The sequence below is a fragment of the Chondrus crispus genome, genomic scaffold (assembly GCF_000350225.1).
Source record: "Chondrus crispus Stackhouse genomic scaffold, scaffold_92, whole genome shotgun sequence".
In the NCBI taxonomy this organism is placed as follows: Eukaryota; Rhodophyta; class Florideophyceae; order Gigartinales; family Gigartinaceae; genus Chondrus; species Chondrus crispus.
Genome location: NW_005178811.1, coordinates 59,294 through 85,019, shown reverse-complemented (window position 1 = coordinate 85,019; position 25,726 = coordinate 59,294). Strand labels below are relative to the sequence as shown.

The 25,726-nt window shown below is 50.5% G+C and overlaps 8 protein-coding genes; 4 read left to right on the top strand and 4 right to left on the bottom strand.

Annotated features, from left to right (window-relative positions):
• Window positions 1-6,360: 6,360 nt before the first annotated feature.
• On the bottom strand, window positions 6,361-6,507 carry CHC_T00008034001 (hypothetical protein). The gene has a single exon (XM_005711874.1). It carries the CDS (start codon window positions 6,505-6,507, stop codon window positions 6,361-6,363), a length of 147 nt encoding a protein of 48 aa, XP_005711931.1.
• Window positions 6,508-6,650: 143 nt separating this feature from the next.
• Window positions 6,651-7,343, top strand: CHC_T00008033001 (hypothetical protein). Its single transcript, XM_005711873.1, has one exon. The coding sequence runs from the start codon at window positions 6,651-6,653 to the stop codon at window positions 7,341-7,343; it is 693 nt and encodes a 230-aa protein (XP_005711930.1).
• A 75-nt stretch (window positions 7,344-7,418) lies between these two features.
• CHC_T00008032001 (hypothetical protein) lies at window positions 7,419-8,204 on the bottom strand. The gene has a single exon (XM_005711872.1). The coding sequence runs from the start codon at window positions 8,202-8,204 to the stop codon at window positions 7,419-7,421; it is 786 nt and encodes a 261-aa protein (XP_005711929.1).
• A 1,453-nt stretch (window positions 8,205-9,657) lies between these two features.
• On the bottom strand, window positions 9,658-11,952 carry CHC_T00009055001 (Methionine synthase reductase MTRR). XM_005711871.1 is given in 2 exon segments: window positions 9,658-10,014; window positions 10,015-11,952. The coding sequence occupies 1 exon segment, from the start codon at window positions 11,950-11,952 to the stop codon at window positions 10,015-10,017; it is 1,938 nt and encodes a 645-aa protein (XP_005711928.1). The 3' UTR covers window positions 9,658-10,014.
• A 750-nt stretch (window positions 11,953-12,702) lies between these two features.
• CHC_T00008031001 (hypothetical protein) lies at window positions 12,703-15,391 on the top strand. XM_005711870.1 is given in 2 exon segments: window positions 12,703-15,168; window positions 15,169-15,391. 1 exon segment carries the CDS (start codon window positions 12,703-12,705, stop codon window positions 15,166-15,168), a length of 2,466 nt encoding a protein of 821 aa, XP_005711927.1. The 3' UTR covers window positions 15,169-15,391.
• Window positions 15,392-15,501: 110 nt separating this feature from the next.
• Window positions 15,502-16,566, bottom strand: CHC_T00008030001 (hypothetical protein). The gene has a single exon (XM_005711869.1). The coding sequence runs from the start codon at window positions 16,564-16,566 to the stop codon at window positions 15,502-15,504; it is 1,065 nt and encodes a 354-aa protein (XP_005711926.1).
• A 1,860-nt stretch (window positions 16,567-18,426) lies between these two features.
• On the top strand, window positions 18,427-20,205 carry CHC_T00008029001 (hypothetical protein). XM_005711868.1 is given in 2 exon segments: window positions 18,427-19,596; window positions 19,597-20,205. 1 exon segment carries the CDS (start codon window positions 18,427-18,429, stop codon window positions 19,594-19,596), a length of 1,170 nt encoding a protein of 389 aa, XP_005711925.1. The 3' UTR covers window positions 19,597-20,205.
• Window positions 20,206-20,300: 95 nt separating this feature from the next.
• Window positions 20,301-21,725, top strand: CHC_T00008028001 (hypothetical protein). Its single transcript, XM_005711867.1, has one exon. The coding sequence runs from the start codon at window positions 20,301-20,303 to the stop codon at window positions 21,723-21,725; it is 1,425 nt and encodes a 474-aa protein (XP_005711924.1).
• The last annotated feature ends 4,001 nt before the right edge of the window (window positions 21,726-25,726 follow it).

The following is a 25,726-nucleotide window of genomic DNA, read 5'->3' as shown; positions in this document are numbered from 1 at the left end:
TGCTCTCCTGGACGCTTGGTGTTGTAAGCCTTGGCCAATGCTTTCGCGAACTCATCCTTGAGTTCCGCTGTTGACGCGACTACAGTAAAATCATCCATGCTTACTGCGGCCATGATGAGGCCCTTTCCAATTTTTTTTACCAAAGGCAGAGGTCAGCTTCGCTTTGCTGGAACTTGTTTTTGCGGAAGAGGGCGAATACTGCTGTCAGGTAGGTGTGTCCTGCAGAAGGCGTCCCATAGATGTTCATGTTCAGCTTGCCTCCTTTGCATGGGTGCTTGTATGTGCCGTTGAAATGGGGTGGTTGTTTCACGTACACCTTTCCGCTGCTGTTGTGTGCGAATTTCTCATGTACATATGCTGACTTAATATCAGTGTGCTCTATGTGCATGCGGTGTGTTGCTGCTATGCCGAACAGTATCCTTACTGTTGTTTTATCCGCCATGTAAGTTGTCGTTTTGGCAGGGTCAAAGTGCTTGTGTGGCACCATCTTGTCTCCGCGTGCTGAGCAGCGCGCTTTTCTCGATGCTATTTCTCCTGCACTGTTCCTCTTGTATCGGTATCCCATTTTTAGAGGTATGAGTTTTCCTTTTTTGGGGAGGTTGGCATCTGGTGTCCACTGTACGACGTTCATTGTGTTGAGATTTTCCAATTCCTCGCTGTGTGCCTTTTCCCACTCTGCTGCGTCGGGATATTTTTTGGCTTGGGTTGTGCTAGCCGGGGCTGGTGTTGTGCGTGTCACTCGTGTGGGTGTGCGGTGTGGTGTAAACGCCTTCCTCGCGTCTGTGCATGACGCTGCGGGGTCAGTGGCTCTGTGGTAGGGTTGGAAGTTGACACAGCGCACTCTTCGAGGCTTGTTGGTTTTTGTTTCGAGTACCATGATGTGGTGCTCGTCTATCGCATGTAAGTATCGCGCGGGGGTGGCTCTTAGGGCGAGTTTGGATATTTGGTTCCTGTTAGCCAGTTCGGGGATTGTCCCTAGTTGCCCGAATAGGGGAAATTGGGGCACTCTAGGGGTGGCGTTGGTCCACGTTGTGTATGGCAAGGAGTTGGTAGAGTGGTGTAGTATGTTATTATACTTGAACGCTGCGTCTCTGAAGGCGTCTTCCCAATGAGTTTTGGGTATACCACTGTGGTGCAGCGCTGCTCTTGCAGAATTCATCAGGGTTCCGTTGAACCTTTCTGCTATGCCGTTCTGTTGGGGTGTGTGCGGCACTGTAGTGCTGCGCATTACGTTGTGTGAGCGATACATTCTGTTCGAATATTCGGATATATATTCTTTGGCGTTGTCCGTGTGTAACAGCTTGGGCTTGCATCCGTTCCTTTGTCTGAGTGCTGTAAGGATTCTATCCAATCGGTGTGGTGTCTCAGCTCGTGACTCCAAGAAGTCGACAATGAGGTATCTTGATCTCGTGTCAATTATCGTGAGTATGAACTTGTTTCCTTGGCGTGAGGGCGGGTTGAACGGTCAACATATGTCACTGCTGAACGCTGCTCCTACTAGGTACCTGTGTGTGGTTGGGTAGTGCTGGGCCGGTTGTTGTTTCGCGACTGCGCAGCTCGAGCAGGTGATACGCGGGGGTCTTTGTCTCAACGTGGGTGGGAGGTTGGGCAAGAGGCCGAGCTTTGCCATTTTTTGAAGCGTGGCGGGGCGTATGTGACTGAAGATCACATGGTAATGGTGGAAGTCCCGTTCGACTCCGGGGTGCGCCGGGGTGTACAGCGCCGGCGCGGGGTTGTGCGCTACATGCAGGGGTATTATTTTTACTGTCGGCGCCACGTGTCCGAGTGTTGGCATGCGGCTTGGTTTAGGTTTGGCCGTCGTCGTATTTTATTTTGCTCTCGGTGCTTTCGTGGAGGTAATTTTCTTTACCGGGGCGGTCCTTGCTGCCATGCCGTTTCCTTTCACCTTGGGTACTTGCAGGTAGTACATACCCTTGGAGAATTTTTCTTTGGCTACAGTCTGCGGTGAACTCATGCTCGTATCCAGGATGAGTGCTTGTGTGGGTGTGAACCTGACTTCTCCCCATTGCACGGCAATGTCGTGCACGGAGAGCAAGTTGGAGCGCAGTGCGGGGTTGGCAATGGCAGGGATTCGGATCTGCCTATTCGTACCGGTCGGGATGTGGAGCATCCTCTGATGTGTGGCGGAAGGGGTGATGTTGGTAGCCGTGTTAGTGCGTATTTAATACGCCGAATAATTTATTCAGCATAGTGGCCTCATGTGACGTGTTGGTTTTCAGACATGGGACGGGTGGGCCCCTGAGTCGAGGGCGTACTGCTTACCTTCAGGTTCTTCCTCCTGGAGGGCTTGGTATACAATGTTGTCGTCATACTCGTCGTCTGCGTTGGCGAGTTGTCCTGTGGCGGTCTGGCGCTGCGGGTGGGTGCTGCGCGCCGGAGGTCGCTTGTGGTCAATGGGGGTGGTCCATTGCCTACTGCGGGGCGTTGGGGTCGTCGTGCCTTGGTGAGGCGGAGTATTTTGACCGGGCGGATCGGTGCGCCATTGGGCTTGCCGTGGTTGGTACGGGGCGCCTCTCCCTGGCCTTCTGCCGCGTGTGCGGGGTGGCGGGGGCGGGGTGTTGATCTCTGGTGGGCATGGAGCCTGGTGGGGCATTCTTTGTGGATCTTGGTTGCGGTTGGCCTGCTTTTCTTCATCTCGTACTTGTACTGCCTTGAGGCGTTGTGCGAGATTATTAATGTTGGTGGGTACTGTGTTATTTGCGATCCACATGTCCGCAAGGTGGGGGAACGCCGGGTGCGAGTTGAGGCTGTTGATTATGAAGTCAATGGTGACTGCTTCATCTTGCTGGATACGGGGGTATCGGGCCATTCGAATTTTCATCCGGATTGTCCTATGTTTCGCGATGTACTCTTCCAGATCTCCCCCTGCCGTCAGCTTGGTTCGCTGGGCTTCCTGTTTCAGGATGAGGTGCGTAGTCGGGGTGGAGTCCGTGAAGTGGGCCGTGATTTCGGCGACCAGTTGCCGCGGTGTGACAGTGGACTCTAGATCTATCGTACTTGCGAGATCGGATGGCAGGCTTGCCATTATGGTCATGCGCAAGGATGCGCATTTTCTCCTGTAGCTGGGATGATGCGGGCTTGTGATGGTCGGCGGTGGTGCGGTGTCATCAAGGGCTGCCTCGACATTGTTGATGATCGCGATGTCTTGCAATGTTTGTTTCCATATGCCGTTATTGGTCCCGTCGCTGAGGAGAGCGGGGAGGTGACCAAGCATTTTTGTTTCGATCGACGAAGTTGTGGGTTCCATTTCTTGCGTTGAAGACTTGGCGATCGGGGTGGGCTCGACGCGGTGTTGCGGAGCTGTGGTTTCTTGCTTTACGGTGGTGTCCGGAGCGGTTTCTTCGGGCTCTACGGCGGTGGCCGGAGCGCTTACAAGGGCCTCTACTCGCGTGCGCGAACTTGGGACGGGGGCGACAGGGCTGGGGGGTGCCGTGGTGTTGTCGTCTTGACCGGGTCCGGGGCGATATTCGGGGTGCTTTGATCGTCTTGCAGTGAGGCGATCTTCGGGTCCATAACCTGTGGTGCAAGATCGATGCCTCCGTTTACTGATGCCTATCGTGTCTCTACCTTATAAGGGAATAGGAGGGATTAGTGAGACGGCGGTGAATAAAGATGATCTAATTGCGCTGTCATGCGTGTGCTACGTGTGCACGTATGGGTCTCATGACATGGAACAATAGAAAAAGGAGGTTATGGGGAGGTCCAAAATGAGGAAGTTGCACAATAAAAATTGGAGACGTTGCCGAAGTGGAATCAGCCTGGCCTTTTAGTGGATGGTTGTGAGTAGTGTGAAGAATGGGTTGGCGGACGAAAGTAATAAAAATCGTGGCTATTGAGCTACTACAGCCATTTTGAAAGGTGTGTTCCATATATGGATCCATAGGAAGCAATACAAGGGATATAATAGGGCTGCCCTAACAGAAATTATCGTCACGACCGGATAACAGAATTGTGGAATCATTTACAGGTGTCACACGTATTGCAGAATTGTGCATTATTTTTGCTTAATTAGAGAGTTTACGCCTAGTCTCTAGTGTCTAAGCGCAAAACCCTCTAAATACGGTCATGCGGTAAAGATGCTCTTAATGGGTGTATTTATTTGCGTTTCGCATATTGTACCCGGCTTAATTTGGGTAATGGTGAAATTTGGGTACCGTGCAAACCTCGAGCCTATGCCTTCCCGGCCTTCTAAAAATGTCCACAGTGTATCTCAAAACCCCATACCTCGCGCAGGGACAGTATTCTCCTCCCTCCTCCACCCTACGTGCGCCTTGACTCGGCGGTGGCGGTATGCAACCGTCAATGAGAGCGCAAGAGCTCGCTCACAAGAGGCAAATCGCAAAAAGAAAAGAGGAGGCAGCTCGACGCGCAAAGCTCCTTTCCCTAATCAAAGGGGGCGACAGCGCCCACAAAGCGTCAGAAAAGACAAGCGTGTCTCGATCAACCGCCACACGAATCAAAAAAGCATATCAGAGCTCAAACACGGACGAACTCAAAAAGTTGCTAAATACAGAGGACAATCACGCCAGTCGCAAACCCGTTCTGTCTCCACATGAGGAACAATTTGTAGTTAACCGAGCTCTACATGCCGCTCAGCATGGCTCCGCAGTAGAAAAAAACGTGATGAGCACAGTACACGCCAAAATTTCGGCTGATCGTTCCGCCAGATACGCAAATGGCTTGCCCTCACCAGACGCTATCCGTTCTTTTCGAGCTCGTAATCGCTCCCTCGCTTACCGTGTTGCTGAGAATTTCTCAAGCACACGCCTTGCTGCTGAGAATCAGTCTCATATACTCACTCTGGCGAAAGCCCTCAAACGCGTCGAGGAAAATCATCCCGGAATTTTTTGGACCCACGCCGCATTTGGAACTGGGATGGGACGGCTGTCTCAGGAGAGTTCGGTAGAAAAATGAGGTGTTACACCTCCTCCAATACCCACAGCGGTGATGCGAGGAGGAGCATACGGGACGATGGGAAGCATGTGACCGCTGGTATCGCTGTAGCGGGTTGCGGAAAAATTGCACCTCTATTTCTCGAAGCTTCCGGGAAGCAGGTTGTGGGCACTTGGAAGGAGCTCCTGAGCGAACTTGACTTTACTGACTCGCGAAGAATACCCGACTAGCTTTGTGGGTCACAGTGGTTTCCTTTACACACATCTCTTCACGTAAACAAAGAATGGATCCGAGGATTGAAACATATTCGTCAAAATTGCAGAGCACATAAACAAGCATGCTCGAAAAACCATCCCCTCAGATAAGCACATTGTGCTGTTGGTGGATGGACACAGCTCCCGTGATGGGCTACAGTGGCTTGAGACGTGTGAAAGATTGAATATTATCGTTGTGCAGCTCCCCGCAAACACAACGCATATTCTCCAACCCTGCGACCAACTTGTGAATCGCTCATTTCAGCCAACTGCGCGGAAGGCGAGGGACGAATTGATCTCTATGAGCCATTTATCTTGGGCGAAGACCTCTTACAAAATCAATCCGGCAGTTGCAGGCCACTAGTCCATCACACCGGACAATGCTCGGGCGTCGTTCGTCAAATGCCGTATTTGGCCTATGGATTACCGTTTTATATACCTTGCTCCCTCTGATAGTGCTCCACATAGCCTCGACACACGATCTCGTATCTCATATCCCAGTAAAGGGCGCCAATTTGTCAGTTGGACCTCACATGGGGTCAGCGGACGCAAACCCTCAAACTACAAAAAAGAAATTCACTTTCTGTCTGACTGACGGCAGGCTACCCGCCTCCCGCACTCTTGCACAGGTTGCTTGTATTCTGCAGTCCAATTACAGAGTCCAGGACATACTATCACACGAAATCCGTGCCCCTAAAACGGCATCTTGCACTCGCACAGCACGTAAAAATAGTGGAAAAATGCAGGGAGCGGCTGTTCTCACTTCGAATGTTTCTCAAAGGCTGTCGGAGGCTAACGAAACTTCAATCGCGAACACGCCAGCTCACAGGCTATCAAGACACACAGTAGGGTGATGTCGAGGGAGTCTTTTTGTGACAAAGAAAACGTAGATCCTGCTGGAGAGGCGAAGGTTGCTCGAAACCTAGAGAGCAGTTTTTCGGATTCTTTGGACGATGTTCCCCTGAGTCAGTGGCGGACACGGAATTGGTCTAGTGTCAAGGGGAAAGGGGAGAGTCGCGATACCGGTCCGCAACATGCCGCAGCACAAAGTCTCCTCGGTTTGTCGCAGCCTAGGTAAATGTGCTTCGGTATGGGTGCCCAAATTGAGCCGGATGGTACAGTACGTGGAGCAGTCAAAGAGAGATTTTTTGGTACTGAAAATCTGGCCAGTACAGGGGTAAAATGGCCGATTTTAGGAAAATTCTAAAGCTACCCAAATTGAGCCGATGAGAAGGGTACTATCAAGGATGAGGCATTGGCACTGCGTCCTACTCTTGCCGAGCAGTCTTTGCTTGCTTTGCCGTTGCGGAGCGTACCGTGCAGATACCGTGCGGACCATAACGTGCGGAGCAAGACGACATATTGTGAATGACACACAACTTCGGCGTGCGAGAAGAGTCACTCATCCACTTCTCAACGCAACCTCAGAGAGCCCTGAGCGTCGTCTGACCAGACGAAGCTCAAACCAACCAAATCTTGCCCATGGACCCAGCGCATGCGTCAATCGATTCCAACCGTCCAACACACGGCGGCGACGTCAGCGATGCGTCACCGCCGCGACGCCCTCGCCCCTCTCCTTCCCGCCATGTGCCGGACCTTGCCCTTTCCGGCAATGTCAGTGACGCCTCGCCACCTCGCCGTCCTCCTGCGTCTGCCGCAAGACACCCACCGCGTGATCGACGTGCATCGAGGACTGATCCCGCGATTGACCACAGCCTTCCACCTGAAAGAGAGCAGAGTGGGGGTGCTGCACTTCCCTCTCCCTTGTTTCGTGGAATGCATGACCCCGACACGAGCCTGCAGTTACCAGAGTCAAGACCCGCATATGACCTCAATCCAAGCAAGCCCGATGGTTTTGCAAAATCAACTCGGGCTCGAAATCCCTCTTTCTCGGAGCAGGGGAATGGCCTTTCGGCTCGCTCCGGTCGCAAAATGCCATCCGCCACAACCTGGCAAGGCTCTGTACCCCCGCGCAGTTTGAATGTTAGCGCAGGCCAATTCGAACAGTTGCAAACAGTGCCAAGGACTTCCTACAACAGGTATAATATTTCAGCAGGTCCGCGGTGGGACGGAGTCGATAGGTCCAACGGTTTTGAGTCGCGCATCGCGAAGATGAGGGCCCAGAGAAGGGAAGATGAGCGAACGGCATACAAGGCATCCGTCTCAGACATGTGATCCTCATGCATGCGTTCTACTCTTACATTCCTTTGCGTCACAATTCGTGTCAGGAGCGTCACATCCCTATCTCCGTCATCGCTCTTCTGTGTCACCGTCACATTCGCAATACTCCCAGAGATTCAGCGAGCGTTGCAGAAGGGTGTCCAGCGCTATCTGAGTCGATTGAAGCGGTTCGCTCAAGCCTAGTCTCTGCGCCACATGGGAGTGTCCAAACTTTGACACGCCCAAATTCAAAGATGACCTTCCTATTTCAAGAAAGTCATTTTCAGTCGGCATTACACCCTCGGTGCCATGCGTCTTGATGAAATCGAGAAGTTCTTTGCCCACATTGTGAAAGTCCTGATAGAAGTTCCTCTTGAGTTCCATTCTATCAGAGACTGCTCGGGGGCCTCCGTGATGGAGGATTCCTTGATACAAATCTGATCGACCAAAGTTTGTGAGAGACCTACACGAGGGTATTTCCCCCGCGGTACCGTGCCGCTCTATGAATGCCACGAGACTGCGTCGAAAGATGTCCCAATCTTTAAACGCTTCTCTGGTCCGAACGCGGTACTGCAGGCCGAGACGCTGTGAAACTTTCGACATCCCATTATACTTGCGAATGGCAGCTGCCAAGTCTGTTCTTCCTCTTGCCTGGATCAAGGCGGTTGAGGGCATAACACTTTCCTCACCAACTTCACTTGCAAATGAGTACAGCTCTCGCGCTAAATTAGAAAAGCTATCATAAAAGAAGTCTTTTTTCTTCCTTGGGGTGAATCCCAAACGTTTCGCTGCTTCTCGGAAACCACCATGGAATTTGGATATTGCTTCCGCCAGGTCCCCTCTCCCCGCTGCACGCAACTCCCTCTGCGACGGCATCCGAGGAAGTTTTTGCAACTCAGCACGCCTTTTTTCGCTCAGGTCATCGTTTGATGGGGTTTCGTTTGACGAAGTGGCATTTCGATTCTCCATGAATGACCGTATCTCTGCGTCAACTTTTGCCCATTCTTTCCAGTAATTTGCTGATTTGTTAGACCTTCGTCCAACGAGGCCCAGTTTGCTAGCTACCTGAGCCATTCCACCGTGATTCTCTAATCCTTCTACAATGTCCGAGCGTTTGAGGTCGCGAAACTGCTTCTGAGTTGGCATATATCCTTCCGGTATTGTCTCGTAGTGGGTTTTCAAGAACCCTCGAATTTCACGTTCTAAGTTGGCGAAATCATTCCAATAGCCTGGGGCTTGCATGCCAGATGCGCGTTTCATGCCAAGTGCTTCGGAGAGCTTGTGGTATCCTCCGTGTTTGGATATGGCGTTGTCGAGGTCTCGTCTTCCAGCTGCGCGTAGCTGTCGGGCAGTTGGCATCATCCCTTCAGGCACATCTGCGCTGGTTTGTTGAAAAACAAACAGTTCTTTTCGGATGTTCTCAATGTCATCCCAGAAGCCTTTCGGTTTTCTCGGTTGCCTCTTGCTCGCCGGGATGGAACAGGACGCAAAATGCCGCGAACACGTCTTTGGTTGGAGGTTAAATTTGGGTCTATAGGGGCACGAAAGAAAACTGGGATTCACAAACATAAGCCCAAACTCTACTGCTCCGTCATAAGCTCGAATTGGCATCTGAACTCGGCTGCTGCTTTCGCAGGTCTACTGGTTTCCCAATTGTAGCTTTCTTGGTAGCGGCAGCGGGCTAGTGACAATGGAAACGTCGAGATTCCGGGCTCTTCAGTTGTTTGGTTGGAGAGTAAATACGAGGGAGGCCACTACCGTACTCAGGGAGAGTAGGTCATTAGTTTGATGGCACTGCTGGGGACTGCTCTGAAGTCAAGAGGGAGCTGCCACAGGGGAGGCATCGGCATTGCCACCAAACGAACACCAAAGCAACCCCGCCTAGACTGGAGTCGAGGGAGGGGCTTTGTGCGTACCACAGGAAATGCATTCCCCATAAGACACTGTGAAGCGATGTTTTACATTAAGGCACTTGGGCCATGGGTGTGGCCATATTGTACACGTGTACACATGTCAATATTATGTAGTGCGATCGTCATACAGTAAGTACCCTTGGGTATTGTATACAGCACGGCGTCTAGAGGCTCGCTCAATAGACAAGGTCCTTATGCAGTTGTAATGTCCAAGTGCGACTCATCCCTAAAAACATATATGGAAAGTGTGCTTTCTGATCTCCCAGAGTTTCTGTCTTTGAGAGAGAATGGGCTAAAGATAGAACTGTTTCAAAAAGTAGCCTTAACTGTATTAATCTTGAAGATGGAAAGTGATCTCATATGAGGCTAATTACCACAAAGACACCACCATACTATTCAGCAGAACCCAGGTGAGACATACTAATATTTGAACTTTACATCTTTAAAAAAGCGCGTCGACCGTGTTATATATGCTATATATGAGAAGAGGAAAAGTACTTGGACTGAATCCTACGTTGCGGTAAGATATAAGCCTGTGAGTAGTGCACGTCCGTCTCAGCCCTTTGCAGGGTAGTCAGGCATAGAAGCATTCTCGAGCAAACTTGAAACACTATGTCTCGATATGTCGGAAACCAAGTAAGTAAATTAAAAAATTTGCAGGCTGTCTAAACTTCATTGAATTCACGCAAGGAACACTCTACAATAATTCTTCGAACGAAACATCCGGCTCTATATGTATGCTGAGTTCAAGAGCGCCCGTTGCGAGGGATGCTTCACTGATTGTGCTCTCCGTAGTACCAAATATCTCGGACGTAGCGATGCTCTTCGGCTAGAGAACGAAGCATGCTCTTACCTTCTTCCTCATTCCCTTCGCAGCAGTGCTCGGCAAGGATTCCGCCAAGAATGAGGTGAACGCTCTGGGCCATACCCCCTCCATCTCCGCATACAAAGATTTTCCCTCCGTTCTTGACAACGTCCGCCACTTCAGATGCCCGCGCCTTAAGGCGATCTTGCACGTACACTTTTTTGGCTCCGCCACGCGAGATAGCTACATCTAAAGACGACAAAATGCCTGTCTCTTCCAATTTTTCTAGGTCTTCTCGATAAAGAAAATCTTTGTCCGCGTATCTACATCCGAAGAACAGAATTGTTTTACTGTTCAATGGCGTGTGTGCTTGTTCTTTCTCCACGCGGGCCGCTCTTTCCCGGAGAAATCCTCGGAAGGGAGCCACACCAGTTCCCGGACCGATCATGATATAGTCTGTCTCCATTGAGACTGGTGGTCGGAAATGACTCGTACTGTCAGAGTCCCGTGCAATCAACAAGACGGGGCGTGTCGGCTGACCCTTCAAGAACTGTTCACAGGCTTTGCTTAGTGAATTTGTTGCAAGGCCCTTTTCAACAACGCTAAACGCAAACTGCAGGACGGCAGAGCCATCTAGTTCCGGAGAGGAGGTCGCACTATACCATCTTGGAGCTACACAGGGTAGCTGATCCAAAAATAAGGATATCGGAGCCCGGCACGAAGGAGCCTTTTGTTCCAATATCTCGACAATTGACATGTTCTTCGACACAAGCTCTTCAGAGTATTGCTTTCTACCGTCTCGAGAGCACAAATGTAGCAATGCCTTCCTTTCGTCGATGTCCTCGCAATAGTCAGACATGCAACGCAATAACGATTTTTTGGGAACCGCACGAAGATCAATGCGCTGAGCTGCAAATTGAGACACAGGGGCCGTAGCGATGGAATCCCCACTGTCTTTTACGACCTTCAAGATTGAGTCTCCGTCCACGCTGATAATTTTGAGAAACCGTTGCACCTCATCTGGATCATTCTCAACGATGACACCGAATGCATCACCGGGGCGATACTTCTTTTTGATGGAATTGCTCTCATCACAAGTGACCTCCACATGCCAAACAATCTTACCTGCATCCGGGGAAGTCAGCAACTGCGCGGCTGAAATAGACGCACATCTGACAACGTCTGGATTATATGATAAGTTGACGGATGTCGGTGGCTCGAACGTCGGGCCAGCGTCTAAGACGGAAGCATTGAGTTTAGGAGGAAAAACTTTTGGCAGCCTCGCCTCGTCAAACCCTAACTCTTGCACAGTCACAGCCTTCACAACTGTTTCAAGTTCAGCCTCGTCTTTCTCTTGCGGGGCGAGTGCCATTTGTTCAACTTCGACCACATTCTTTCTCTCAACTGGACCTTCCTTGGCATTTCTTTCCACCTCGTTCGACAAAGCGGTCCACAATCCCTCGAGCCACGGTTCGACGACGAGTTCAAGTCCGACGCCATCGTCTGCATCACCGCGCTTGTAAAACCTGGTGGCACCAAGCTTCGCAAGCCCTTTATCGACTCGCTTACCTGTGTTGCAGAAGTTCTCGTAGTTGGTATCGCCGAGGGCGAGGACAGTAAAACGAAGCTGCTTCAAAACTTCGGTGTCCTTTTTCTTGCGAAGTAGTCGCATGAACGGGCGAATAGTCTCGGGAGGGTCTCCATCACCTGTGGTGGAGACAACCACGACCGCGTACCCGTCGCTTCCGCCTTGGTTGAAGGAAGGGACGTTCGCGTAGTCTTCGAGACTGCACAGAAGCCCTTGGCCTAATTTCTTCCCCGGGAGCTCGTTGTGAATGCGGCGGGCTATTTCTTCCGCGTTGCCGGTCACCGTTCCGTAGAGGACGTTGATCGGATAGGGAGACATGGTGAGTATCTGTTCGTGATGTGGCTGAGGAGTGCACTTAGTGATGAGTGTGCAGCACGAGTGTGTGCAAACAAACAACCTTATCTGGGAAAGGGACGAACGTGTTGCCTTGGGCGCCGACGAGGAAGGAGTTCTCCGCCAGAGGAATGCGGGGCCACCGCGGAATAGATGGGTGGTATCTTCTGGGCACGGGACAATGCAGTATGACAAGGATTTTCGTGTGTGCGGATGAGATGCTGGACTCGCTCCGTCGCAGCCACTCTGACGGGCCAACGGACAAGCGCCGTTGCCGAGAACTGGCGCTGTCCAATCGCCTTGCTCTATGAATTGACCATTTATCCGTAGCCAAGTGGCAGGGCATTTGATACGATGTTTGCCTGGCCCGGAGCATGCTCAGAATTCAGTCCTTTGGAGATACATCCAACCTTGAACGAACAAGTGGATCCATTCCTCTACCTTTTTCGAGAATCCTGCCGGTGAAACGTGTATCCAATTGGGTAGGTACATGTGTCCATGTATCCCACGTTTCACAATTATTTCGAGGCGACACGGATTTCTACAGGACCGACGGCGGTGGCGTAACTTGCCGTGCCTCTGATCCCCAGGGCTACGTCAGGCACTTTGCCCCCACATCGCACCCGCCGGTTAAAATTGCACCTGTGGGCATCTCCTTTGCTCTCAGAAAATCAACTGCAACTGGCTCTACCTCCTCTCCGCGTCTCCACTTCTGATAACAAATTTGCAGTTGCAATGGGAGGAACGGGTCGCGCCCGCCGCCGCAAGCGCGCCGAAGAACTGGGAACCGGTCTTGAGCACACGGGCCATAATCCCGGTGTCGCCGAAGGGGCAGGCCAGCGACAACGAGTCCGACGTCGCCGTTTGGAGTATCAACTGAAGAAGAGCGATCGTGATACAGAAGGTGTTGAGGTCGTACCGAAAAACGGTAAGCGGGAGAAGAAAACTCGTGCCCCAGTCTTTTCAGATGAAAATAAGAAATGGCTCAAAGTTAAGAGCACTTCGAACCACGACGAAGAGGAAGAAGAGGAGGATGTCGAATCCCATGAAGCGAACGGCCATTCGAAAGAGACCGCGAATGGGCACCCTGAATCGCCTGCCTCTTCGGAGGACGAAGAAGAAAGTGAGAATGACAGTCAGTCATCACAGGAAGACCTCGCTACTCCAGGAAATGGCACCACGGAGCTACTGGACTCAGAGGAAGACGACGACGAAGAGGATAACCAGGACGACGACGACGACGACGACGACGAAGATTCCGACAGTGACAGCAGTCTACCTCCCGACAACCTTGAAATGGCATCGCAACGCATTCTTCAAGAGCGACTTCGTGAGGCAGGTGAAGCGGATGCCGAAATGCAAGATGAAAGAGAACGTGCGGAGAAGGAAGACGCTGGATTTAAGCTCAAATCTGGAGCATTAGGCCGTGGTGGTAGAGACGAAGATGCGATTATGGGAGCGACACGAGAAGAACTTATGCTTCGCATTCGTGGTATTTTGCACGTCTTGGCTGACTTCAAAACCCGCCGCGAGCCTGACATGGCCCGTTCTGACTACGTTGACGCTCTACGAGAAACCATCTGCACGTGCTTTGGGTACAACGAGGAACTTGCAGAAATGCTCATGGATGTCTTTCCCGGTGCAGATATTGTCGACTTCATGGAGGCGTCAGAATCTCCGAGACCACTAACAATTCGAACAAATACGCTCAAGACTAGACGGAGGCAACTTGCCGAGGCTCTCATTACCCGAGGGATGAACGTCGATCCTATTGATAAATGGTCAGCCGTTGGCCTTGTCGTTTATGACTCGTCAGTTCCGGTCGGTGCGACTCCAGAATATCTGGCCGGTCACTACATGATTCAATCAGCATCAAGCTTCTTGCCAGTGGTCGCGCTTGCACCGCAGCAAAACGAACGAGTTATTGATATGGCAGCAGCGCCCGGAGGCAAGACTTCATACATAGGTGCCGTTATGAAGAATACTGGTACCCTTGTCGCGAACGATCTCAAAAGGGGCCGAATCAAGTCACTGGTTTCGAACATTCACCGTCTCGGCCTGAAAAATGCGGTCGTGAGCAACTATGATGGTCTTCAGATTCCCAAAATATTTGGCCACAGCTTCGATCGAGCGCTTCTTGATGCTCCATGTTCGGGATCTGGAATCATTAGCCACGACGCAGCTGTAAAAATGAATCGTCGCAGGAAGGATGTGGAGAATACCACGCGAATTCAGAAGGAATTGATACTCGCCGCCATTGATTCGGTAAACTCGAAGTCGAAAACGGGTGGTTACATTGTGTATTCTACATGCTCAGTCCTAGTGGAGGAAAACGAAGCAGTAGTGGACTACGCTCTTCGCAAGAGAGACGTTAAAGTTGTTGAGGCCGGTATCTCATTCGGAGTGCCTGGTTTCACCAAAATGCGCAAACACAGGTTTCATCCGAGCCTTACAAACTCGCGTCGCATATACCCACATATACACAACTTGGACGGTTTCTTTGTTTGTAAGCTCAAGAAGATGTCGGACAGAACAACAAACAGAAAAAATGATGAACAAATCGCACATGAAGGGCCTGGCAACGTAAAGTCAGTTCCTGTTAAAGGGCACAAGGGCTCGCCGCAAGATTCGACGAGAGCAGGTACATCGGCTACTATCGATGGAGAAGAGTTGCGCATTAAGCCTTCCGGTCTTGTAAGTAAGGCTGATGCCAATGCGGAAAAAATTAGGGATGTCCAGCCTTCACCAAAAGTGTCTCGAGGTCGTGGAAATTTGATTGAGACGAATCAGCAACCGAAGTCCGCTCTAATGGCTAAGAGAAAGATTGATTCTGACAATGATCCCGCCGAAGTAGATAATGGAAATAGGGCTGATGACTCCGCGCGGAAACTCTCGAAAAAGAAAAAGTCGATAGAGAAAGATTTGCAACCGCAAACCCCTTCAAAGAAGAAAAGGAAGACAGTTGCCGGATCTTCAAACGAAGCGCAGGAATCTCCTAGTCGTTCCGCCGCGGAAGCAAAACAAACACGTTCAACTCAAGAGCCTGCTGCGAAGCAGCGCGCCAGTAAGACAGTTGAGGATGAGGAGGGGCCACCAGAGGTTGAAACATTTGATGACGCTCACGCTTTGTCGATGCGAAAAAGAGTGAGATCTGAAAAGAAACGGGCCGCTATGAGACGACGTCTTGGTATGCTGTCATGACTTGGCTCGTTGACACAACATGAAGGCATTGGGAAGGGGAGGGGGAGGTCTCAAAGCTTGCTTGATTTTGCACTGTAGACGCAAATTATCTAAAGCGTATCGAATAATGCCGGAAACTGTTTGTAGTCGGGTAAAACCACATGACCTCACTAAAGCTACAAGTCTCAGGTCAACCCTCCTGTTGGCTCCCGATAAAGTCCAAATGGTAGTTGGGATTCTCTCATATTCTTTCAATTACACCTGAAGACATAGGTTTGGTTTCACTAGAGGCGAAGATTATTACAGTATAATAACCCGAGACTCCTATCCGTATCAAGACCCGTTGTAAGGTCTTTACGCCCCAGGAGCAATAGCTGTCACAGTTGGCCCAAGTGTTTTCGTGAGATTTGTCGTCTGTGAACGTTGTGGTGGAATTGCCGTTGGCAAGGAAGATATAGAAGGTTGACTCACTGCAGTAGAAGACGGTGGCGGTCGTTTTGTTGCTGCCGGCATTGAGGGGACTGGGGTGGACGCAGTAGACTTCGCCGACATTGGTGTGGGCGTCGTGGGTACCGTGTCTCCCGATGGTCCATATGTAGCACTTGCTGGTACTCCAGAATTCGTTCCGTTTGTAGTCGATGAGGTAGTTGCACCACCGTTGTATCCACCAGAAACACTTAAGGGAGGAGATGTTCGTAAAGGGTCCACCGTCGGAGGGATGGCATCCACGGTTGAAGTTGTCGTGCTTGTCACATCGTCGTCTCTCATTCCTGATGTAATTGCTTGAGCTGTCGGTTGAGCGCCTGGAGTAGGAATTGGAACTGTTCCGGCGTTGGCACCGTTCACTGTACCAATTCCAGATGAGGAATTAGTCACACCTGATCCAGTTGATATAGACCCATTCGATGCACCACCACCGCCTCCAGTGCCGCCGAGCCTGTCACCACCACCACCACCGCCACCACCACCTCCGTTCGCGCCAAACCCACCCCCTCCACCTGTGCCAGGAGCGCCTGAACCAAAGCCCATTCCGTTAGATCCCTCAAGTGTAGTGAAACCGTCAAGTGGACCAGCACCAGCTGCCACACCACCTCCACATGATCCAGTTGTGCAGCCAGACCCAGTTGCAGATGAACCATCCGCAACGCCTACGCCTCCGCCGGAACCCCCAAGAGAAGTACCAGCACCGCCTCCAGATCCAGCGCCACCGTTAGACCCAAAACCCCCTCCACCCCCGGTTCCAGGGGCTCCTGAACCGAACCCAAATCCATTTGACCCGGATGCGGAAGAATTCGCGGAAGGCTGCGAAGGAGATGTCGGACTTTGTGGCGAGTTGGGGACACTTGTTGTATTCTGAGAAGAAGTGGTCGCTACCGCAAGCAACAAAAGAGCTGCGTAGATCAAGGTTCGGGTGCACATTGTACTTGGAGGGTAACGTCAAGGGAATGAAGACTTTCAACTGACGGATGTTGGACACGAGATAGAACCTCTACTCGAAGTTGTCAGGGTCCTGAAGTTGTTAAGAGAGTGGTAAATAGTCGACTATCCCTGAAGTTTCTCGTAATTGACTCCAGCGGTATGTTTTAGGTCTTCGTTGCAAGGCTATGAATAGACGATGGTGCTCATATTCGATATGCCGTTGGCGGATTGCTTCCAAAGCAATTGGCCAACACAGATTGAAAAACAACAGCCAAGCCCAGTGGTTATTGCTCTTGCGCATAGCTCAGCCATCGAACACCAGTCCGTGAGTAGTGTTTTCAAAACATCGCAAATGTGTTGATCACATTGCGTAGTGAGCGACGCAATCGGGATAGGTTTAGCTGCATGTTCATTTTCTTGATATTGTGCCTCAGGTGCGATAGGACTAGACTTACAAATGGTTGAAATTGGGCTTCACCCCAACTGCTTACGCAGTCTTCAACATTTTGATTTGGCCATCGGGAGTCCAATGGAAACAACTATTCGAATCAAATGACAAATCCGGGTTTTCCCAAGATGCAAAAACGTGACACCAAAGCCGTTTGAATAAACTGCGCAGAAATCCCTAGTAGGAATCGTGGGAAGTCGATCTTATGTTTTGGTGGAAACACTACTTAGCTACGATTCTCAACACAGAAGCCTTGCCTATCGTCCTTACTAGAACGTAAGAAAGTGCACAAGGCAACGAAGGAGTTTCACATGGATAACATGACAACCTCTGTCCCAGAACTGATTCTCTTGAAACGGCGCGAGAAGTGCTCGCCGCTGGGGCATTGTCGTTGGCGTGTGCCTCTTGCAGCACATTTCTGTTTTTAGTACATTTCATCTGCCCTTCTAGCTTCGGTCCGAAGCTGACATGCGGTGGATTTTCCTCACTTCATGTAAGCCAAATAAATGCTTTGTTTTTGTTTTGGTCGGTCCATGTCTGAATCCATTTACAAAAGCATCTTGGGTGTAGGCTGTCGATACTCTATTTGCTGTCGGCCCACTCTCCAGGGACAAGGAACGCGACCGTATCATCCTGATCGGACTTAACCCTACGAATGCCAATGCCAACACAAGTTCAGAGCGCGATATCACTACTCTACAGACTCTGTCCTTCTCTCCGGAGCAGATATACATGTGCTCAGCGGAACACTGAAGGCGAACCTGCCTCTCGCATAAGTGTTCGCGGCCGTCAGGTAATAGATATGGGATTCCTGGGCAAGGAGTTGGACCCAGTAGACCGCTAAAATTCGAGGAACGAGTTGCTGACATGAGCCGCGACCTGTCATGCCAAGGTGTGAGAGACATCTACGACATGCTCATCCCATAGTTTGAAGCAAATTAACTAGTTGATGTCAACAGCTTTTCCAAGGATTATAAGCTCAACTGCCCGGACAGATGTAAAAGAAAAAGGGTTGGAACTAAAAAGATAGCGCGCTGACGATGAGGTACTCGATTAAATTCGAACTCACGCGGGCGAACCCATCAGATTTCCTGCACAATTCAAGTCTGACGCCTTAACCACTCGGCCACATCAGCGTTTCACTGCTGGAAAAACCATGAAATTGTGGCGTATTTATATACAGTAGTAGTTGATCCAATTTGGATCACGGCTGGAAGGGAAAAATTTACCCCTGGAAGGGAATGAATTGGATTCCATCTTGGACACGAGAATCATTGCTCATCTTTTTTTCATGCGCGTCTACCCCTGGTCTCGTCTTGCGATAAACATAATCACTCAGTTTTTGTTAGTCGCGGCTTGAACAAGTTGTGTGTACTCTTCACGCAGGTAGCAATAACTTCTGATCTAACGTCATGCTGGACCCAACGGCCGTGGAACAATTTACGTCGATTACAGGCGCGGACGCTGCAACTGCAAGGTTTTTCCTCTCCGCTACCGGGGACGACATGGATGCAGCGGTTACGACCTTCTTCGAGACCGGGGGTGTGATGCCGGCTGGAGCCACCCTTCCGACAACGACAGCGCGACCGGCTCCTACCCGACCACCGCCGTCAAATTCGAATCCTCCTGCCCAACCCGCTCGCCAACGGCGTCCTGCTGCGTCGGGCGTTGCCACGCTAAACTCTTTGCGTGAGGCACCGGAAGATGACGAGCGAAACAGCTACTATGCCGGCGGGGAGAAATCTGGTCAGGTCATTCAAGACCCTCACAAACGGAAAACCCAACCGGATGCGTCAGCATCGGCCAGCAACAGCGGCAACAACCCGTCCACCGAGGGTGAAGCACCGGAGAACCCGAATCTCGCAGACGCCATCTTCGAGCGAGCTCGTGAGCGTGGGCCTCGCACAGATGAAGACCGCGAGGCGTTTGACGGGCCACAAACATTCACCGGCGCCGGGTATCGTCTCGGAGATACTGACAGACCGCCTACTGTTGGGCCAGATATTTTGGTGAGGAGGAACATAACTCGCAATTTAACATTTTACGCAAACGGGTTTACGGTCGATGATGGACCGCTCCGAGGCTTTGATGACCCGGAGAATGAGGCCTTTCTGGCTGATGTCAATCGAGGAGTAGTCCCAAGAGAGATGGAGGAGCCCGGTGTAGGCGACGTCAGCATTACCCTTATCGACAAAAAGGGCGAAGATTACGTCGCTCCAAAGAAAAAGATTGTTCCCTTCTCGGGTGGCGGACAGCGTCTTTCTGATGGTCCCTCATCGGCAGCGCCAGCAGCGCCCGCTGATGGCGTGAATGCAGAGAACGCTGCCGCCTCTGTTTCTGTTGACGAGTCGCGTCCCGTGGCTTCTATTCAGGTCAGGCTCAGCGATGGCACAAGATTAGTCGCAAGAATGAATGAGGACAACACTGTGCGGGATCTACGAAGCTTCGTTGCAGCCTCTAGACCTGGCGTCGCTAGCTTCACGCTAGCAACATCATATCCCCGCAAAATACTGGATGATGACGATAAGACCATCAAGGAGGCCCAGCTGAAGGGTGCTGTCGTTTTGCAAACCTTAAAATAGATGCAAGCTTTTGAAAACGTGCTCCAGGCCTTCTGAGAGAAGGAGTTGCTATACTCGGATGAGACTGTGATATTGATTGTCAAGCAATTGACAACGTTCTTACAATTTTTCCATTCACGACCCAATCCTTCACGATAATCTTGCTCTCGCCCTTACACTCTTTTCCAATATGGTGTTTTCCGGTGCATATAACTGCAGAGGGAGGGTGGACGGAGAGTCTCGTCGGGAGCTGGAGAGAAGGGAAAGCAATTCTCTTGTTCCTTGCGTGTATTTGTAGTGGTTTATGTTTCGAGAACACGCGTAGCACAAAGTATTTCACATGGCCTCTGAACAGTAATGTTACCCTCGGTCTGCGTGAGGCGAAGGTATCAAGCCGCTACATCCAAAGGTCTATTGCGCTGAAATGGCGATGGCGTATTGCCTCCCTTGCAACCGAGGAAAACCCGTAGAAACAGCGAAGTCTTCTCGCGAGAGAAAGTCATTTCTTGGCCTGGATTGCACTGACACGTGTACACATGTACACGTACGTGTGACCGTTTTGTGATGCAAGCGCTCCAGTGAATCAAGAATTTGATCCGTTTAAACCAGCCATTCACGAAGGCCCAGACACATCCTACAACTCTTCGAAGGGATAAGCATCCCTTCCCTTATCCCCATCCCTGACCGCTGCTCCATTCCGCACCTCTGCCACCACGGTTTCCGAGATGGCCAGTCCGGCCTTCACCCCGCCCTCCCCTCCCACTCTTTCACCATCCTCTCGACGACTCGTCATGAAGAACACAAGAGACCGTTCCTGGCTGCACGCTCCTGCTCTGCGCCAGCTCGCAGAGTCTTCGCTCGCCGCCTGGCGAGCGGGAGCTCTTCCGGAAGTCCCTTTCCTTCCCGTTCCATCGCCCTCTTCACCACAATCATTGCGTTCATCACTTTCCTCATCCCAGAAAAGTCTGCCTGGCTCCTTGTCGTCGAGTCCGTCTCTAAGAGACTCGCCATCCGGCTACGACTCGGACGACTTGGACTCGCTTTGTCGACGCGTAGAGGCGGTCCTTGATACTGCGAGACTCAACTCGAATTTGCGCGTTGATATCTCGCCACCAAGTTCAACTGCCCCGTCTTCTGACCAAGCCGAAAGTCAATTAGACTCCGATTTTGAGGCGCAGGTTTGGGTGACCCAAGGTCATGCAGCTGCGATACACACGCCGTCGCCAGTTAGGTCAGAAGCAGATAGCGATGATATTGATGAATTCATACTTCGTACCGTGAGGCGACGACGGGCGGCTGCATCCGCTTTTGAGTCTCGGTCTTCATCGGATGAGTCAGAAGAGGGAAGCGACTATTCTGGAAGCCGACGCTATCGACCCAGAAGTCCGCCACGGCAAGTCTTCAAAGACATCACAGGAAAGAACTCGTCATTCCGGAGGGATTCAGTAGATGATGACGGCGACGACAGCGGGGAAGAGGACATGGTGGATGGCCTGTGTCGAGGGATCGTGACGAAGCTGCGATTCCCTCCCGATAGCCCTCCGCGATACAAGTCGCTTGATGTAGATGCGGGACATAACTTACTTCCAGCGCTCAAAGGAGCCGTGAACTGGTTCGGTCTATCGACGCTCCCATTTCAGCACCTCAGGGAGAGGGCGGCCGATAGACTGTTAATTTTTTTTGATAAGGAGGTGCTTTCTGGCCGACTTGTGAGGGACTTGGCACCGAAGCAAAAGGTCACAGTGGCTTGGTCTGGAAGGTTGACAAAGACTGCTGGAATTACTCGCATGAAGCGGCTCTCATGTGGAACAAGAACCGCCGCTATCGAGCTGAGTGAAAAGGTGGTGGATGAACCCGTAAGGCTGTACAATACACTTGCGCATGAGCTATGCCATGCAGCAGCTTGGATTATCGACGACTGCTTCAAGCCGCCGCATGGTGACCAGTTTAAACGCTGGTCAACGATTTTTAATGATTGGGATCACAAGCTCGTCATAACTACCTGCCACGAATACGAGATTCGGTACAAATTTAAGTACAAGTGCCGCGACTGTGGGCAGGTTTACGGTCGTCACTCGAAGAGTATCGACACGAATGTAAAAGTTTGCGGCAAGTGTCGAGGCAGACTGCAGCTGATGAAAACGGAATAGAATTTAGAATTAACTATACGTCCGCAAAAATGCCGTTTCAGTTGGATCTGGTCTGATTGGAGGTGGGAAGTAGCGTTTCGAGTTACAGGAATTTTCAAAGGTACAATAACTGATTTCAATAAAGAAAAGCTCGGTGTTCGGCGAAGAAGAAAAACAAGTAACTGAATGCAAGTTGTATATTAATGGACAACCCCACACAGTCAATGTAAAAGTGCCGCCCATCTGTATCAAGCGGGCAACATATGCCATCTATTGGCATCTATCCCTTCTTCTGCTCATTTATTTTGTTCCCATCTATCAACTGTCCTTGTTGTCATTGAGCATTTCTGGAGACGCTTCAGGCTCAAATAAAATTTCTCCATCTTGCATGTCTTCCTCTTCATCAAGCTGCGGAGCGTCGGGTCCAACTGGTCCAAAAACACGGAAGTGAGAAGAGCAGCTTACCTTTTCTAGCCTGCAAGTAGAGCAGTACGTTGATCCATCGCTGGCCCGTACACGCGCAATACGTTGGAGGCATGTGGGACATTCAAATGAGCAGTCCGGCCCCTCATGGCCATGTGTTGGGGTACCCCAGGACCCGCAAGTTGTGACGCTTCCATTAAATTTGCAGAGCTGCTCTTGACCCAGCCGCGTACACATTGAAACGGAACAATCCATCTGTTCAGGTGACACTTCACGACAAATACCAGAGTTCGGTACGTCCAAAGAAGCAAGGCCAAAGTCCGCGATCACGCAAATGTTGCCTGATTGGCAGGGTGCAGTAGGTACCATGCCTCCTCCCGAAGAACATTCCTCTCCAGTTGCAATGCATCCAATTTCATGTTCGACACAGCATGAGCTGACATCGTGAGGAGCTATTTCCCCAGTACACTTGAAGGGTTTCTGTGCTGGCGAAACGACAACAGGCTCATTTTCTGTGTCTTCATCTGCTTTGCTATCCTTGGAAAGCGGTTTAAGAAGCGGACGCTGAGGCTGGTCAACAGGTCCATGAAAATCGAATGCAGAATCACAACTGCCCTTCTCTAGATGGCATGTAGAGCAATACTTCTTGCCGTTGCTTCCATAAACAGTCACGGAAGAGTCCCGGCACTCTTCGCATTCAAAGTCGCAGGAAGGGGCATTACTCCCACGATCGCGGGTTCCCCACGCTCCACAAGTAGTCAGCTCGCCGTCCACATGACATATCTCCTCCTTTCCAAGACGGGAGCAGATAGAAACTCCGCAGGCGTGCTGCTTCGCTGAAACGGCACGACAACGGCCGGAATTTGGAACATCAAGCTCTGAAAACCCAAAGTCTGAAAGAACGCAAGCAGTGCCCTTCTCGCAGCCAAGCTTCCTTGCGGAGTAATGAGTCGTGCAGCATTTTTCATTCTCCCTGGCGCAGCCCAGGCCCCATTTACTGCAGCACTCTGCCCTGTTTTCAGAGTGAATTTTCCCTACGCAGGAACGAGCCTCCTCTGGAAGAGGACCAGTTATTTGAAAGGCAGAGTCACAGCTTTTCCTCTGCAGTGCGCAATTGGAGCAGATGAGAGAGCCGTCGGAAGCGATGAGACGGTCCCTCGGGTCCGCTGGGCAGGTTTGGAGACAAGTAAATTCACAGGGGGGGTCGGTGTCCGTAGCGGAGAGAACATGCCAGGTGCTGCAGGTGGTGACCATGGTCATGCCTTGGCCATGGGTGGTGCACGAGGCGTGTGCGCCGTGAAGGGAGCAGAACGAGACGGTGCATAGTGGCTCTGCCAGGGAGAGCGAGAGAGAGAGAAGGAAAAGGAAAACTTGAAGAAGACGCATGTCGCTACTGGAGAAGGTGTGGATTCGATGTATGGCGTAGAGGTAGTATGAGGGGAGATGGGACAGGTATCGCGAATGCCTTTCCGAAAACTAACTACCTGGCCTCATGCCATGCTTCTGCATCATGTTCTGAGAAGGAGAGGCACCAATTTCATATCTGCCGATAATGGGGACAGGCGTTACTGTGGTCATGCGCCACGTGCTACCATCTTAAAAATGCACATAATTTTTGGGGTCACCACGGCACATTCTCTAGTAAGGTGCGATGACGTGCATGCCGCCGTGCGATTGGATGCAACTTTATAGGGAAAGTGTCGAGAGCAACAAGGAGGCTCCGAACAGCCCATGATCAGGGCCTTGATGCTTCAAGCTTGGTAGCATGACGTTGTGCATCCACGAAAGATGCATCTGCTGAAAAGACCAACCTTCAATCCATTCTTCTGTGGGGCCTGCGGCATGTTCGCCTTCTTTAGCAGCCCGTACAACTGTCTGGTTGAAAGAACCGGGCTATGCTCTTGTAAAAATTACGATGTAAGGAGAGAGAATTAAAAGAAGTTTCAAGGCCAAATGCTGATGATGTGCTTCTCAGTATGTTGACTTCGAGGCCCGCTTTCTTCATATGTTAGAGCCCCACATTATTCTACAACTGTATGCATTGTTATCATTGTCTGGCTTCGCAGATAGTACTGCAAAAATAAATAATGCTGCTTCATTCTTCAATCGGCAACACGAGCTTGCCTTTGCAAAAATTATGCAGCTCATCTACACTGCTCGAAATGCAATAACTGCTTTCGACACAAGTGGCTACATGCAGTAAACTTCCCAGGAAACTTCTCCGTGGCGAATGTCCTTTCTTCACTCTCTCGTTTAAGGTGGTGGCCTCAAAGCTTAACCGAGAACCCTTGTCACCATTGCCTTGCTTCAGAGCTCTGAATTTTTTATACGCCACGTATGCGTGCTCAAAAAGCTAAGCGTATGTCAAAGCCTGCACTATTGATGAGCTAAATGCGATTGCGTTAAGTTTGGGGGCAGCTTCAGATGACTCCCTGGAACTCAAAGATGAGTCCAGATTCCGGGCAAATTTTACTTCTTCCAATGCAACCGTCTCTTTCCCGTTCTTTTGCTTGTATTAGTACAATTCCGTTCCTTAACGTATTCTTAATATGATTGAAAATAATGAGTCTGTGCTTCTAAATCCAACTAAACCGAAGAGGCAAACGCGTTTTTTCAATACTATCCTATCGTTACTGTAATTGACAGCAGTAAACAGCCCGCAATGCTTCTTACTGTCACGGAGATACATTTCTTTGATTACACTCGCTTCACTCGAAATCATAAACATGTGTGTAAATCCCATATGGCCATGATGACTTCCCACGCCTCATTAGTACTCAAGTTTTAGCATCTTCTCCGCATGTTCTCCAATCAGGAGAACCCCGATTGAACCTACCAGGACCGCTTCCGTGATTCGCGAATAAGAACGTTTAATATGGCATAGTAGCCTCTCCTCATACAGTATATCCCTCTTCATGTGATGCAATAGTATTGGTCTAACAAACTAAGGGTGTGTCTTAACATGCCCCGTTTTGCTGCGGTTTGCTTTGCCTTGCCCAAAGAAGTGACTTGGCGTGCTATGAGTGGCTCCTACGTTTTAATTTATGTGTTTAAGAAAAGCAACGGCTTAAGAAGCATACGGTATTTGTTAAGAATTTAAAAGTATTCCTGGCAAAACCGGGCAAGGCAAAGCAAAAACCAGCCTGTTAAGACACGCCCGAAGGCAGCAAACCCGGTCTATGCCTAGCTGGCAAAAGAAAACAACAAGACTTGCGAGTTTCGCAACATGCAGTCAAAAAGCACGTGCTGCGGAACTCTGCGTTCGCCAAGTCTGTCTCGGGTTCGGTTCACTCAAAGAACACGGTGAAAAAGAATACTGTAATGGCATTACTTTCGCTTTACAGACGAAAGTGATATGATTGAGGTGAGCTACATGAAATCGGTATCTAGAGTTGTACTCTATGAAAGAAAAGATAAAGCGAGGTTGAAGTCTACGTCTACAGTGTAGACGTAGACTTCAACCTCGCTTATCTTAAAAGGAAGGCCGTGTAGACTCTACACGGCCTTCCTTTTCTTGGCATGCAAAAATCAAAATTTGCAATACGCATGTTAGCCAAATAAAAAGAGATTTCTTAGACCCGCAGAGACACTCATATGGT